Source organism: Magnolia sinica, chromosome 5 (genome assembly GCF_029962835.1).
Source record: "Magnolia sinica isolate HGM2019 chromosome 5, MsV1, whole genome shotgun sequence".
Classification (NCBI taxonomy): domain Eukaryota; kingdom Viridiplantae; phylum Streptophyta; class Magnoliopsida; order Magnoliales; family Magnoliaceae; genus Magnolia; species Magnolia sinica.
Window position 1 is genome coordinate 19058683 of NC_080577.1, and position 15963 is coordinate 19074645.

Below are 15963 nucleotides of genomic sequence, written 5' to 3' on the forward strand. Positions count from 1 at the left end.
TGTGTGTTTTCCCTTCATCCAGGTATGCGTGATCTAATCAACAGGTTGGATGGAAAATAAGCATTAGAGTGGGCCCTAGGAAGTTTATAACGGTGATCGTTCAATTACCACTGTTTACTGTGGTGTGGTCCACCTGTGATTTGAATCAGCGTTGTTTCTGGGTTCATGCTCTAAAATCATCTGGAAAAATGGATGGGCCGTGTGGATAAAAAACATACATCATGGTAGGACCCACAGAGCTTTTCCAGTAGCACACGCACCAGGTGCTGTTTGCTACTCTACGCACCGAGTCCCATGGCGTGATGATGCTTGTGTGACATCCACTCCGTCCATCATTCCCAAAAACAGATCATTTGAGGTCGTGAGCCCAAAAATCACGCCCATGAAAAGCTGAAGTGGGACACATGATAGGCAACGGCGAGAACGGACGCGCACACCATTGAAAAATTCATAGTTTTCATGGGCCCACTGAAGATAAGGTTAGGTTTTTTTTTTTTTTTTTTTCTTTGTTAGCTTGTTAGTACACCCACTGTCAGTTCACACTTCACTTTTAGCCACCCCCAACTAAGGAATCGATACCAAGACCTCACTGTTGAAACGAGGTGAAGATAAGGTTTGGTTAATTTTGGTTTTACTCACTTTATGAACGGTAGATGGCATGTAAACATCACGGTGGGCCCAGAAAGGTGTCTTCCCTGTGGTGTGGCCCACTTACATCCTGTATTGACCTGAGATTCAATCTCAAGATCTAAAATGAGCTGGCACAAATCATGACAGTGTGGACGGTCGTAGGAAAAATTCTCGTCGCACCTCTTAACACACAACCGTTTTCTTCCTCCCCACGATACCTTTTTCATTCCGCTCATATAAAAAGGGCGTTCTTCTAATCCACTGATGCTTGCTTAGGGGAAAAAAGCGCAGGAGAGAAAAGAGAAGCGGAGATCTGATTAGAGATGACCGAAGAGTCTTCAGAGAAATCTGATGGTTCGAAGGGTGGAGATGAGAAGGTTCCATTCTACAAGCTCTTCTCATTCGCAGATCCGTTGGATGTTGTATTGATGATTGCTGGAACAATTGCTGCCATAGCCAATGGGCTTTCATTGCCTCTAATGACAGTCATCTTCGGTCAGCTTATCGACTCCTTTGGCGATTCTAATCAGAGCAGAGTCGTTCATGTCGTTTCTAAGGTATGATCGGGAGCCATTCATCCATCTCTTGAAAAATCATGTGATCCTAGCTGTCCAATTACTGGCCCACAAATGGATGGGAGTTCTACGTCTACGTGATTCACATTCTTGGAAGTGATCCTCTTAAATCCTTGGATCTTGCGTTCCGACCTGTGAGCCCTCCATGGCGTTCTTGTCTTATGAAGGGTCAGGATCTCGTCCATGCATCTCAATAATACCGTTTTGGGCAAGGCCTGTTTGTGTGTATCCGAAATGAGAACGGAATCAATTATGCAGTGGGCCCACGTTCTTAGATCATAATTTCAAGAGCGACATGATGAGTTGAATGACGGGCACCATGAGTTCCTTTTTTGCCTCCGTCGTGACTAATTTCCAGCGTATGTCGCTAGTCACTGGGGCCCACATGCTGTCATAATCTCATGAATTGAGCCGTCCATTTTATGTTTAGTTCTTTAATACCACAAATGAGCTACTTTCTTGTACTCACACTTTATTGAATGCGATCCATTGAAAAAAATTCTTTTCAATTTTCGAAATTTATCTACGGATATCAACCTAAATTTCCCACAGTGAAGCTTATAGCATATATTCAAAAAATGGACGGTTCCGATCAGTCAATCACGAAGCATGTGGGCGTCAGCGGAAGTCTGAGTCGCAACCGAGATAAATGGAACTCGAGCACCATAAGAGTGCGTTCTACATAGTTTACCGAATTATCCAACTCATCGACTATAATTGATATACTTAATCTGTATCGTCCAAAATGGGTTCCTTGTGGATGGATCATATGCTAAAATCGTACTAATTGGACAGTCTTAATTTTGATCGTTGATTGTTTACTTTTAACCTTCCATGCACAATGGACGGTTAGGATTATTGAATCAGTGCTTTTTTTTATCAATACTCATCCACGATAGGGCCCATGAATGGGATGATCTGGTTAGACCTGTATACCACGTATACACTGGATGAGTTACGATCGGCACAGAACTTAGCTTAGGATGCATGTAGTGGTGTCAATGGGCCGGTCTCGGGCCTAAAAATCAGTTTTTTGGATAGTGATGGCCCAACGGCCCGGCCCGAAATGGTTCAAATCTAGGCCGAGACTACCCCAGGCCCGGCCCGTTGACAACCTTACATGTAGTGTAGGTATCGTATGTATACACTGCTGAGCCTTTCAGTTTTGTGTGTGGGGTCCATTGTTTAGTGATCCAAACCGTTTATATTGTGGACACACTCTGAATGGTCTATATGTAAGGAATACTTCCCAGATTTAAAAGTCTCGAACCTTACGATAGATAGATGTTCATGAAATGGACGGTGAACGGAGAAAGCGCAGCAACGGTCGGTATCCATTTGGACCAACCAAAGATAAGATAAACCATATAATGGGCAGTTCCCTGTGGGTCCCATCACATCAAACGGTCGTCCCAAGTACAAACCGAACGTACTACAAGTCTACAATATCGCGGAAGGGAATTTCCTGTAACCCCTTCCACAGGGAGTCCCTGTACGCAGGAGGAAGGTGTCTGGGCCAGCTTGGTGTCCATGTGACATCCACGCCGTCCATCAGTTTCTCCAGCTCACGTAGGACATGATCCCAGAAATGTGCCCAAGGAAAGTTTCAACAGCGGGATGGATATTTCATGTAGTGTGGCCCACTTGAATTTTGGGTATGCTTATTTTTGGTCTCGTATCCTAATATGATTTAGGAAACTGATGGACGGAGTGGATTTGACATGAACATCACGGTGGGCCCCCTGAGCTGCACCGACAAGGGCTCCTTCCAAGGCGGGTCACACGAAAGTCGCTTGCGTAATTCCAGCGCCGTATAAAGCAAACGAGAATTGCGTGGTGATCCCGACAGTTGCAAATGTGAACGCGATTCACTTGCAAATTGCAGTGACGGTATTTGTAAAGTGGCTGCTCGCTCTTTCTGTCCCACCAACTAATGATCCAGATGGTTAATATAGAAGGTCCCACCCTAGATTGGTGGTACTGGAAAAAATCTCGGTCATTTTAGATCTCTCATCCATATTCATGCAACACACCTTTGCATGGACGGTGAGTATCTTTGGTCAATTTGAATTCTTTCGAAGGGACGCTTAGATGAACGGTCTGGATCATCACGTGGTGGGACACAGGTGGCGAGCCCCGTTTGCATTCCTACGCTATTAGGCGTGTCATGAGTTTTGGCTGACCCTTCGTGTTTCAGGTAGCCGTTAAATTTGTATACTTGGCCGCTGGAGCAGGTGTTGCGTCATTCGTACGTAAGTTCAAACGTCACTCTTTTTAAAGTATTGAATTTTTATTTGGAATTCCTTCCAATGAGAAAAACTCTCGTATTCTGATTAGGTAGGATTAATCAAACGTAACTCAACAATGCAAATTCAACTTACATATGTAAAGATGTTAGCATGTACCATCAGTCTTATTTGACGGTATGCCAACGTTAATTAGTGGGTCCCATGACCATGATAGATGTGTTACATGTAAGCCTTTAAAGCAAAAGTAGAAAACAATAAATGGTTAATGGTCCACATTCAGTGCCAAAAATGAAGAAATGGTTAATGGTCCACACATCTACGGCATCTATATGTTTTATATGAGTGCTGTCCATCTATTTTACCAGCTCATTTTAAGGCATTATCCATATTGAAATCTAAAGTAGACAACGTAATAGAAAACACTGCAGATAATAACACCCATGTTCATTTTAGAGCATAACCCATATCAAAATCTCAAGTGGACTACACAATAGTAAACCGTGCAGCTAATGGCATTTATGATTGATTGAAACCTTCCTAGCGTCCACAATAAATCTTATCTACTAACTCATTAATATAGTAACATAGACCGGGGGGAATAACACAAATATCAACTTGATCCAAAACTTTTGCAGCCTCTTAGGAAATTTTCAATGGCCCGCATGCAATCACTGCTGTTTACTGTGTGAGCTTTTGATTTTATTTTTGAAATTATACCCTAAAATATATTGAATGGCATGGATAAAACAAGTACACTATGGTGGACCCCACATGGTCATCGCCCAATTTGCTTCAGATGGATACGACCGTCTAGTAGACTGGTAATATGCAATGTAGGATATCCATGATCGGGTCACTGGATGAACAGCGTCACCTGAAGCATTTTCCAGCTCGATGTAACGTGGGGAGATGCTCTGCCATATTCCTACAGCCCAACCGTTTATAAACAGTGTCTGTATTTGGTGGATTTTCTTAATGAAAACGTCATCAAAGGCAAGTCCACACCAACCATCGAACTAGAGGATGGGATTGGGTGGTAAGTAGACCTCGGTGGTGAAATGGCGTTGGTGATGGCCGCAACTGTCTCAACACTCACCACCTGCCTAGTCCGATAATCAGTTCGGTCTGCTCTTTGGGTGGACCACCCATTTTCTAAAATTTGACCGGTAAACGAAGAACATTCGACGTGACTGCACACCTCATGAGCGATCTGCCTAACTTTCGGCCTACCCATGCCAAACATGTGAGGGATTGGAATGGGTAGGACCCGAATTGCCTGCAGAAAGTTCCTACGGTCGGAAGTTTTGTGTGTCCCACAGATATACAGCTCAGGTAGGCCACGCCACACGAAGCAGCTGGAATTGAACGGTCACCATTGAAAACATTGTAGGGGCCACATAAGTGTTTGTATCAGTATGATATCTGTGTCCGCAGTTTATCTAAGTGGTAATAACCCTATGAGCAGTTTGGATGGTGTATGAACTTCAAGGTTGGCTGAGGAAAGCTTTCAGTGGTGGAATTTTCTGTTCTCATTGTTGTGTTCCGTGGCTCATTGACGTGGGGATAAACGTGGTGAGGTTGATCACCATCTTCCTCATGGATAACTACTTCAAATCCACGTAGCTTCTCGGGACTTCTCACAGAGACTTTTCGAATTTAGGAGAAAAAACAAAAAAATATAAATAATATTAATGAAAATTCATAAATTGATTGATGATTAAAATAAACTAATATACAACCCTTTAAATAAGGATACTGGAAGAAGTTTAATTAAACTACGACTAAAACTCCTCAAAATTTGTAACTTACTATAAATAGTAAATTTACTATTTATGTCCTATTTTACTCTCTTTTTTTTTTTTTTTTGACACACACACACACACCCCCACACACTCACGCCACAGTGGGATTTCACCACCTATAGATACTTGAACCCTTGACCGGGTGTTGAAACTCCCGAGAGTCTACCACCCGAGCAAGAGTAAGGATCATCCTATTTTACTTGAACACATTATTCTCTTAATTATTCTGAGCACTTTTCATGTTGGGCACAACTCGTAAAGCCAAATGGATGAAGAGTTACAATCAAAGCAAAACTTATTAAAAATAGTAAAATTGGAAATAAACAGGAAATTCGACCGTGGATTTGATAGAATCTCGCAAATTTGGTGTGGCCAACCTAGCTAGGCTAAAGTAGCTCGTCCTACCCCAAAATCATATATGGTACGTCAAGTAACACATTCCGGTTTACGAGACATGCCTGTTTTAAGGTTCTGACGGCTTTGATGACTTCTGCCTCCTATCAGGCCTTCTCTGGTCCATATTGGACATGAAAGTGTCCGCGACCCGCTGTACATCACTCACCTGAGTTTTCAATCTGCCTGATTTTTGTATTTCTGTCCGAACGTGATCTTGAGAAACTGATGGATGGAGTGGATCTCTCACAGGAATTTATGTGGGCCCCAAATACCTTCCGACCACAGCCAACTGCATGAGTCTGGGTCATTTGCCATTCGCGTCATTGGTTACAGCCATGATTTTCAAACAGTGAGAGTGATGCAACTAGGGCTGTCAACAGGACGGGCCTGAGGTTGGCCTCGGCCCATAGTTTGAACTGTTTAGGGCCCGGCCCGAGAATCTGTGCGGTCTGGATTGACCTTATTCCCTGCATTGTGTTCAAGCCAACTTCTCGTATTGAGTCACATGGTAAACTTTCTCTATGGGGCTTGGGTTGCATCCAGGGTTGTCAAAGGGCCGGGCACAGGCTTGCCAAATTACAATTTTAAAATAGGATCGCACTTATCAAGTGATCCTGACCACATAATTGGTGGCCATCAGATAGACGGTTAAAATAAAAACGTTAGTCATTCGCCTTCAACATGCGAAATAGATGGACGATTGAGAATTTTGGGCCATGCTTCATCCACAGAGAGGCCCATGATTTTGCTATTCTCATCATGATTAGCAAAATGACACATAACAGAAAAAAGGATATTGTAAAAGAACAGAAGATTTGCATGGTCCACCATCGAATCTGCCTATGGAGTGACTGGGACACACGACCGGACCGCACATGAATGCACCATTTCATGCAAGATGATGATCTGATCATGCCACCGGGCATTACTATCTACATTAAACATTCTATATGTGACATTGATCTATTGTACAGAGGTGTCAAGCTGGATGGTGACCGGCGAACGACAGGCTGCACGCATTCGGGGTCTGTACCTGAAAACTATACTGAGACAGGATATCGCATTCTTCGACACGGAAACGACAACTGGAGAGGTCATTGGGAGGATGTCCGGGGATACCATACTCATCCAAGATGCCATGGGAGAGAAGGTGAGTGATGTTATTCAATTCCCATCCCTATTTCTTCCATTTTCTTCCCCGAAGTAGCATTGTTACTCAACCTTAAATCTGGATTGATACCGCACTCTGCAAGAGAAATAGTGTTAAGCTGCATTTGGATGCACTATCGAATTGAATTGAGTTGCAGTAACTAGTCCAATTAATGGACAAGCTGTAATTGCCTTGATATTCATATTCATAGAGTAGGTCTTGAGTTGCAACTATTACTTTGAAGAAATTAGACTTGAAAATAATGCAACTGCTGTCTGACCCATGTTACCTATTGATAGAGCAGGTCTTGAATTGCAACTATATTAGTTTAAAGAATTAGACTTGAAAATAATGCAATTGCTGCTAGACCCATGTTACCTATTGATAGAGCAGGTCTTGAATTGCAACTATATTATTTTGAAGAAATTAGACTTGAAAATAACGCAATTGCTGCTAGACCCATGTTACCTATTGATAGAGCAGGTCTTGAATTGCAACTATATTACTTTGAAGAAATTAGATTTGAAAATAATGCAACTGCTGCTAGATCCATGTTACCTATCATGAACCTGAACATGGTTTTTAGACTTGGGGACTCCGATGGACTCATTCAGCCCTGAGTCATGTCATGCTAGATGAGTTGGGGATGACTCGGTCAAGCAGGCCGAGTTGCCTCCTTTTTTCTTGAAATATAAGGAAAAAATAGTAAAAATAAAATAAAATCATATAAAAAGTTAAAATGATGCTTAGGCTAATTTTAAGATAAAATCTAGTAAAGACTCACCTAAAAATGCAATAAATATCAATTTGTTGTGCCAAATTGTTGAATAGACATCTGATTTTATTTTTTTCAAATAAAATGTATTTATATCTCTATCTCTATATCTTTGCTATAATTAAAGGTTAGATTAATTTGTAAGTTTTTTTAGTCCATTTTTTTTCACAACTTTTACTTGACTAAATTGCCTTTGTAAATCTATGACAAAATTACACCTCAATGTGATAATTCCTGAATAAATCTATGGAAAAAAAAAATACCCATTAAATTCAACTCACTTGTGGCAGTTTTAAATGTTTAATCAAGTATACAAGTTTATTTATTTATTATTATTATTTTTTTTTAAATACGGAGTTTAAAACGGCAAGTGAATTACTACATTTTGCATGATTTAAATAACCAAAATGGAAATTGGGCATTATCAGATCAGTCAGGTGGAGTGTAATGGTCGTCCCCTGTTTCCATGCCAAAACACATGTTGCATTCGAGCACAGCTCAAATACAGCTTTTGAACATGAACTTCATCGAATTCACAACCCAATCTTCCGATGATATGAAGACACCATAGGTGGCACTTATTCATGAAACATAGAATTCAATTTCAGCCCAAGTGTTGATGATTTCAATCCATTGCAGCCTACATTTCCATTTACATGATGATTCTCTCTCTTTTCAGGTGGGGAAGTTCATACAACTTGTTTCAACTTTCTTTGGTGGCTTTGTGATAGCATTTATAAAAGGATGGCTTCTTGCACTTGTAATGTTGTCATGCATACCTCCTATGGTTGTTTCTGGGGCAATCATGTCGATATTCATATCCAAAATGTCAAGCCATGGCCAGATAGCATATGCTGAGGCGGGAACTATTGTAGAACAAACGATTGGATCCATTAGAACGGTAAGAACATGTTGTGTATAAGATATAATATTCGGCATCCAAACGTATGATGTCTTTGTCATTCTCAGATCACTAGACACTGTCATACTGATTCTTTCTAAATTTATTCAAGGTTGCATCCTTTACCGGCGAGAAGAAAGCGATAGCAAAATATAACAGGTCTCTGAAAACTGCATACGATTCTGTTGTCCGTCAAGGAGTGGCCGGTGGATTAGGAGTCGGTTCTGTTCTGTTTATCATATTCAGCAGCTATGGATTAGCTGTGTGGTATGGCTCCAAGTTGATACTACAGAAAGGGTACACCGGTGGCGAGGTCATCAACGTCATGATAGCGATCATGACTGGTGGAATGTAAGTTAGAGTTGGTTATTGCATAGATGCATGATACATGTAGAGATGGTTGAAATCTGTATGCTGAAGTGATGAGGTGCTCTTTCTGTCTTTTGAAATCTTGTGTCAAACCAGGTCTCTAGGCCAAGCTTCACCATGTGTGAACGCATTTGCAGCGGGGCAAGCTGCAGCATACAAGATGTTCGAGACAATTAACCGGAAATCAGAAATTGACACTTATGACACAAGTGGAATTGTCCTGGAAGACATTAATGGTGATATTGAACTAAAAGATGTTTACTTTAGCTATCCAGCAAGACCAGATGTTCAGGTATTTTCTGGATTCTCATTTCATGTTTCAAGTGGCACAACTGCAGCTCTAGTTGGAGAGAGTGGTAGTGGTAAGTCTACGGTGATCAGCTTGGTGGAGCGGTTCTATGACCCCCAAGCTGGTGAAGTGCTAATAGATGGGATCAATTTGAAGAAGCTGCGGCTCGGATGGATCAGGGAGAAGATTGGTCTTGTTAGCCAAGAGCCTATCTTATTCATGACTACTATAAAGGAGAATATTGCATATGGTAAGGCGGGTGCTACGCTTGAAGAAATCAGAGCAGCAACTGAGCTTGCCAATGCTGCGAAGTTCATAGACAAGTTGCCACAGGTTAGTCAATTGTACATTGTATTTTTATTTTTATTTTTGCAAATTCATAATTTTCTCACAAAGATGTTACGATTGGCGGCATTGGATGATTCAATTCTGTGGTTGTGTTCTATAGGGGCTCGACACAATGGTTGGTGAGCATGGAACCCAACTGTCTGGTGGACAGAAACAGAGGATTGCAATTGCAAGGGCGATTCTAAAGAACCCCAAGATACTGCTTCTTGATGAAGCGACGAGTGCACTAGATGCTGAGTCAGAGCGGGTAGTTCAAGAAGCACTTGTGAGGATTATGTTAAACCGAACAACTGTGGTCGTCGCCCATCGTTTGAGCACAGTGAGGAATGCAGATACGATAGCAGTGGTGCGTCAAGGAAAGATTGTGGAGCAGGGTAAGCTTTATAACATTCCATTACCTTTCTTCTTCTTCTAGAGAAGTACTCTATATCTTTTGGTTTGAAGTAATCAAATCCTACTTGAATTTCATATTAAAATCTAGATATTCATTCTGTTTGATCAGGTTCTCATTCTGAATTGACCAAGGATCCTGATGGAGCTTACTCTCAGCTCATACGCATACAAGAGGAGAATAATCGAGCTGAAGAAGCACCAGGCATGGACCAGGATGAAATTCAATCAAGCTTTGATAATGGCAAGGTTGCCGGCCGGTCTTCAAGCCAGCAATACTCTCTAAAGAGATCATTAAGCAAAGGTTCTTCAGGTGGCGGAAGCAGCAGGCACTCCTCGATTTCCTTTGCTTTGCCCAATGTAATAAGCTTACCAGAGGTTGTCCAAGGAGGAGAAGAACGGCACGAAGAAACCCACCCTAAAGCATCAATCAAACGGCTTGCCTACCTGAATAAGCCAGAGCTGCCGGTACTACTGTTAGGATCCATTGCTGGAGTTGTAAATGGAATGATGTTCCCTATATTTGGACTATTGCTTTCAAGTGTCATCAAAGTCTTCTATGAGCCCCCCCACAAGCTTAGGAAAGATTCCAGGTTTTGGGCCCTAATGTTTGTAGGCCTGGGGGTCATTTCGCTAGTCGCCTTACCAATGCAGGAATATCTGTTTGGAGTTGCGGGTGGTAAGCTCATCCGGCGCATCCGGTCCTTGTCATTCGAGAGGGTGTTGCACCAAGAAATCAGCTGGTTTGATGAGCCTACAAATTCAAGGTTGGTTTGCTTGCGGCAATACACTCGTTTGAATCTCTTGGCCTTTCTGAGAGAAATTTTGGTTCTGTTTCAGTGGGGCGATTGGTGCGAGATTGTCGACTGATGCTTCAACAGTACGAAGCCTTGTAGGGGATACCTTATCACTGGTGGTTCAGAACATAGCAAGCATCACAGCAGGGCTGGTAATAGCCATGGTATCTAACTGGCGGTTGGCATTTATAATCCTAGCTTTGCTTCCTTTAGTGGGTTTGCAAGGATATGCTCAGATGAAGTTTTTGCAGGGTTTCAGTGCAGATGCGAAGGTTAGTGGCTTGAACTCATGTCGGATTTTTATTGAATTTCTTCACTTTCTTTACAGTGTATGCAAAACATGGTTTGAAATCTAATATTTTAGTCTGCCATTGGACTTTTGGGATTAACCTTAACAAGATTACAAAAGTAAAAAAGTAATGCGTGTTATAAAAGGGAGAAAAAACTAAAAACAAAAAAAAAAACTATGGATTGATCTCAGTGATAATTGTTTTATAGCATGAGATGCTCCTTTTACAAATGTAAGATTCGTTGCAGGTGATGTATGAAGAAGCCAGTCAAGTAGCGAATGACGCAGTTGGTAGCATTCGGACAGTCGCATCTTTCTGTGCAGAACAAAAGGTGATGGATCTTTACAAGAAGAAATGTGAGGCCCCAATGAAGAATGGAGTCCGTCAAGGAATTGTAAGTGGCGTTGGTTTAGGATTCTCCAACTTGGTGCTCTTCTGCACCTATGCCCTCATTTTCTATGCCGGAGCTCGTTTTGTGGAAGATGGAAAGGCCACATTTTCCCAAGTTTTCAAAGTAAGTAGCAAGATTTCCTTTTCGTTGTGCCTATTCCATACATTGTTCTTACTCTTGGGCAGTTCTCTGATCTGTGAGGGGATTTTGGGATTGCAGGTTTTCTTTGCTTTGACAATGGCTGCTGTTGGAGTTTCACAGACTAGTGCAATGGCTCCAGATGCCACCAAAGCTAAGGAATCGGCCGCTTCTATTTTTGCAATTATTGACAGGAAATCTAAGATTGACTCAAGCACTGACGAGGGCACGACATTACCCAATGTGAAGGGTGACATTGAGTTGCAACATGTCAGCTTCAAGTACCCAAATCGTCCAGATGTGCAGATCTTCAGAGACTTGTGTTTGAGCATTCCCTCTGGAAAGGTATCATCTCTTTTTATTTGGAAATCTTATACAACTGGTTAATTGATACTTAATTGATATTGTCTTCAGTTAATTTGTAATTGACCCCCAAATCATGGAAATTTATCTTCCGTTGTCATCCTTGTATTAATTCCTCGCTGTTTTTAGTTCAGTACACAACAATTAAGAAAAAACTATTAATTCCATTCATTTTATTATGGTATCAGAGAGGTCCTTCAATCTAATTGAGTTGAAAATGTGGCAAGAAGCCTACTTTGAGATTTCAAAATCTTTTGACTGATGAGATGTGTATTTTTCCTGCAGACAGTTGCTATTGTGGGAGAGAGTGGTAGTGGAAAATCTACTATAATTGCCTTGTTGGAGAGGTTCTATGATCCTGATTCTGGTCGGATATTACTGGATGGAGTGGAAATTCAGAAGTTCAAGCTGCAATGGCTGAGACAACAAATGGGGTTAGTCAGCCAAGAACCCGTTTTGTTCAATGAGACTATCCGCACCAACATAGCTTATGGAAAGCAAGGCGAAGTATCTGAAGAAGAGATCATTGCTGCTGCAGAAGCAGCTAATGCACACCGCTTCATATCCGCACTTCCCGATGGATATCACACTTGTGTGGGTGAGAGAGGCGTGCAGTTGTCAGGCGGCCAGAAGCAACGGATAGCCATTGCAAGGGCGATAATAAAAGACCCAAAAGTCCTATTACTTGATGAGGCGACGAGTGCATTGGATGCAGAATCGGAGCGCGTGGTTCAGGAAGCACTAGACAGGGTAATGGTGAACAGATCAACCATAGTCGTTGCTCATCGCCTGTCCACAATCAAAGGAGCTGATGTGATTGCAGTGGTGAAGAATGGCGTGATTGCGGAGAAAGGAAAACATGAAACGCTGATGAAGATTACTGATGGAATATATGCATCTTTAACAGCTCTTCGCACGAGCTCTTCGACATAGAAAAATGGGAAGATGGTGGGAAAGTCATTGAATATCCATTCATATTATTCACTTCTAGGCAGATGTTAGGCGTGATGATCGTAATTTTTCTGGAAGAAGCTTGTTGTGGCTGCATGCTTTGGTTTACATGCTGCTACTAACCGAGAAGTTCCGATTACAACGACGGATCGTGCTAGCCCTTGCAAAGGTTTTATGAACAAGCCTATGCTTTGAATTTCCTTGACATGGGTATTGTGGGATTAGGATCCAAACTAGAATTATATCTTGTAACTTGAGGGATATTTCCCATTATATATAGGAGAATACGAAGGAATTGCAATATGTCATTTGACAATCCAATTCAATGGTGCACCCAAACACATCCCAAATCACAGCTCTGTTACAACAACAGTAGTCAGTTGAGATCAGATTAGCCCTAGCAATTTACCAAATTGCAGCAACTAACCCGCTGTAATTTGAATGTAGGCCGTCCAAATCGCCAGATCCATTGTGTATAGACCACATATTGCAAATGACACTGATGGGGATGATCGTAATCATCTCCACGTGTGAAGCACTGGTCCAAACGAGATTCCATAACCCGTACTTGGGAATTTTCAGATCCGACAAAAGGAAGGAGTCAAATCAGTTTCCAGAACGATGGGGAGTTTGAGGTTTGCTGGAATACATCCGGAAGCATTAGAAAATGATACGTTGGGAATTTAAACAATTGGATTTGAATTATTCTCAATAACCCAAATCACAACATTCCAAGCCAAACAGCCAAAGTATCAAAGTTTAAAATAAGTCCATTTAAAAGCTTTCTTTTTTCTTTTTTGGTGTGTCGTCTATCCATTGTACAAACTGCTTGGATCGAGATGTCATGTATTTAAAGGCTAAATAGTAAAGATGTCCTTTTACTTGCATGCTAGTTCCATTGTATGCCTTGACATATGCTTGGGTTTTTAGTTTGTATTTTCTACAAGTGGGATGCTAGTTTAAGTGATCTAAACCATTGAGAATGTGGGTCCCTTTCTAGATTGTCCACGACTATTTTTTTTTTTTTTTGCAGAATGGTGTTAGAAACGTCCACACGATGATGATGATCATATGGACAAATGCATGTGTGGTATTCTTGTACTTCAAAAAAAGTTGTGAGCTAAGAAATTCAATTCACACTCAGTTAAAAATACTCAATGGGACCCACTGAACTTTAGATGCGGCTGAAACTTGCTTTGACCTCCCATCCAAGTGGGACATATACAATGGATGGGTTGGATTTGTGTACTACATTTATGTGGGCCCAATAAATAATTATAAATATTTTAATGGAGGATAACTCTTCTCAATTGTTGTATGTGGTGTGGCCCACTCAAGTCATGGATTGACTTGATTTTTAAGCCCGTGGCCCACCATGGAATGGTGCACCTAACTGATATGGTAGATCTTCGACACATATCACGGAGGAGCCCACACAGCTAGACCTCATGGGAAGTTCCCTGTGTGTGTGTGTGTGTGTATATATATATATATATATATATATATATATATATATATATATATATACATAGTAACGGTACCCTGGATACGAAAACTTCCCATGAGGTCGAGCTATGTGGGCCCCATAGTGATGTTTATCAAACATTAACACCGTGCATTTGATGAGTCCCCTTCCATTTACCGGATATCCCAAAAATCAGCTGTATACGAAACTTAGGTGGGCCATACCATCACTTTGTGGAGCTAACATGAGTTTTGGATGCGGCTGAAACTTCGTCTGGCCCCTTATCCAAGTGGGACACACAATGGATGGGCTGGATTTATGAATCACATCTCCATGTGCCCAATAAATAATTATGTATGTTTTAATGAAAGGATAACCCCTCTCAACTGCTAAATGTGGTGTGGCCCTCCGAAGTCATGAATTGATTTGATTTTTAGGCCCGTGGTCCACCAACGTGGAATAGTGCATATGGTTGATGGGGTAGAAGTTCAACACACATTACGGTGGGCCCACACAGTTCGACCAGAAGTTCCCATGAGGTCGACCCCACACACACGAGGCAGGGGAGCGCGGACAGGCAGCACCGGCGACCGAATAAGAAAGACAAAGGGAGAAAGGGGTTAGGGTTTTTAAGAGGATGGGTTTTGCAAATCCTATCTCTGATACCATGAAATTAAAATTAGGTTTAATTAGGGTAGGGTAATTTCTTCACTCCCTTTTCTTATTTATAATAATAAAATATCCGAAAATTAAACTGTAGTCCGTAAGACCACCCAATATACATAATTCTCTCACGACTCTAACACTCCTTCTCAAGCTGGAGTTTAGAGATCACGCATGCCTAGCTTGAAAACAATACCAGAGAGACGAATTCCAGTAACTCCCTTAGTGAAAATATCAGCAAGTTGGTCATTAGAAAAAAAAATAAGGTGAGGGGTATTGATAATCCCATCCTTCAGTTTCTTTCGAACAAAGTGACAAACAGCCTCGATATGTTTAGTGCACTCATAAAATGTTGGATTAGAGGTGATATGAATCGCTACTTGGTTGTGACCAAAAAAAAAAAAAAAAGAAAAGAAAAGAGGAATAGACATGGGACGAAGAACCACAATTCTGAAAGAAAGAAATGTAACCACAAAATTTCATTGGTGGCATGTCCTATTGATTTGTACTCTCAGCCTTTGCTGATGTACAAACAAGGACACCTGCCTTTTTGCTTTTCCAAGAAACTAAGTTACCTCCAACAAATGTACATAAACCTGTAGCAGAACGTTGATAACTAGCACAACCAGCCCAATCAACATTACAATAAACATGTACATGGATATGTCCATGGTTGGTATAGCAAATTCCTTTCCCTGAAGCTAACTTGGTATAGAAAATTCCTTTCCCTAGAGCTAACTTGATATAATGAAGAATGCGATGAACTGCATGAAGATGATGTGAACACAGATTTTGTATGAATTAACTAACCACATAGAAAACATAAGGGATATCAGGTCGAGTGATAGACAGATGGATGAGTTTTCCAACCAATTGCCAATAAGAGTTAGGTTCAATAGGAGAACTGGATTCCATTGAAAATAACCAATGATTTGCCTCAATTGGTGAATCTGCAGGATGTGATCCTAGCATTCCCATGGTTTTCAAAAGATCAAGGGCATACTTTCACTGGGAAATAAAGATGTCATTAG

The 15963-nt window shown here is 41.3% G+C and overlaps 1 protein-coding gene across 3 annotated transcripts in view; it reads left to right on the forward strand.

Moving 5' to 3' along the window:
• The first annotated feature begins 910 nt into the window (after positions 1–910).
• The window catches only part of LOC131245656 (ABC transporter B family member 4-like), a 52584-nt gene continuing 37531 nt past the window's right edge, over positions 911–15963 (forward strand). Inside the window, exons 1-12 of one of the 3 annotated variants that reach the window (XM_058245252.1) lie at positions 911–1187; positions 3403–3457; positions 6627–6802; positions 8257–8478; positions 8591–8829; positions 8944–9469; positions 9585–9858; positions 9987–10641; positions 10715–10943; positions 11209–11475; positions 11572–11835; positions 12139–13125. In XM_058245252.1, coding sequence (XP_058101235.1) covers positions 954–1187; positions 3403–3457; positions 6627–6802; positions 8257–8478; positions 8591–8829; positions 8944–9469; positions 9585–9858; positions 9987–10641; positions 10715–10943; positions 11209–11475; positions 11572–11835; positions 12139–12786 — 3789 coding nt within the window. In that variant the 5' untranslated portion in view covers positions 911–953 and the 3' untranslated portion in view covers positions 12787–13125. Of the gene's footprint in view, positions 1188–3402; positions 3458–6626; positions 6803–8256; positions 8479–8590; positions 8830–8943; positions 9470–9584; positions 9859–9986; positions 10642–10714; positions 10944–11208; positions 11476–11571; positions 11836–12138; positions 13126–15963 lie in introns of those variants that run through there. The other 2 variants (XM_058245256.1, XM_058245254.1) reach the window with 2 other exon arrangements.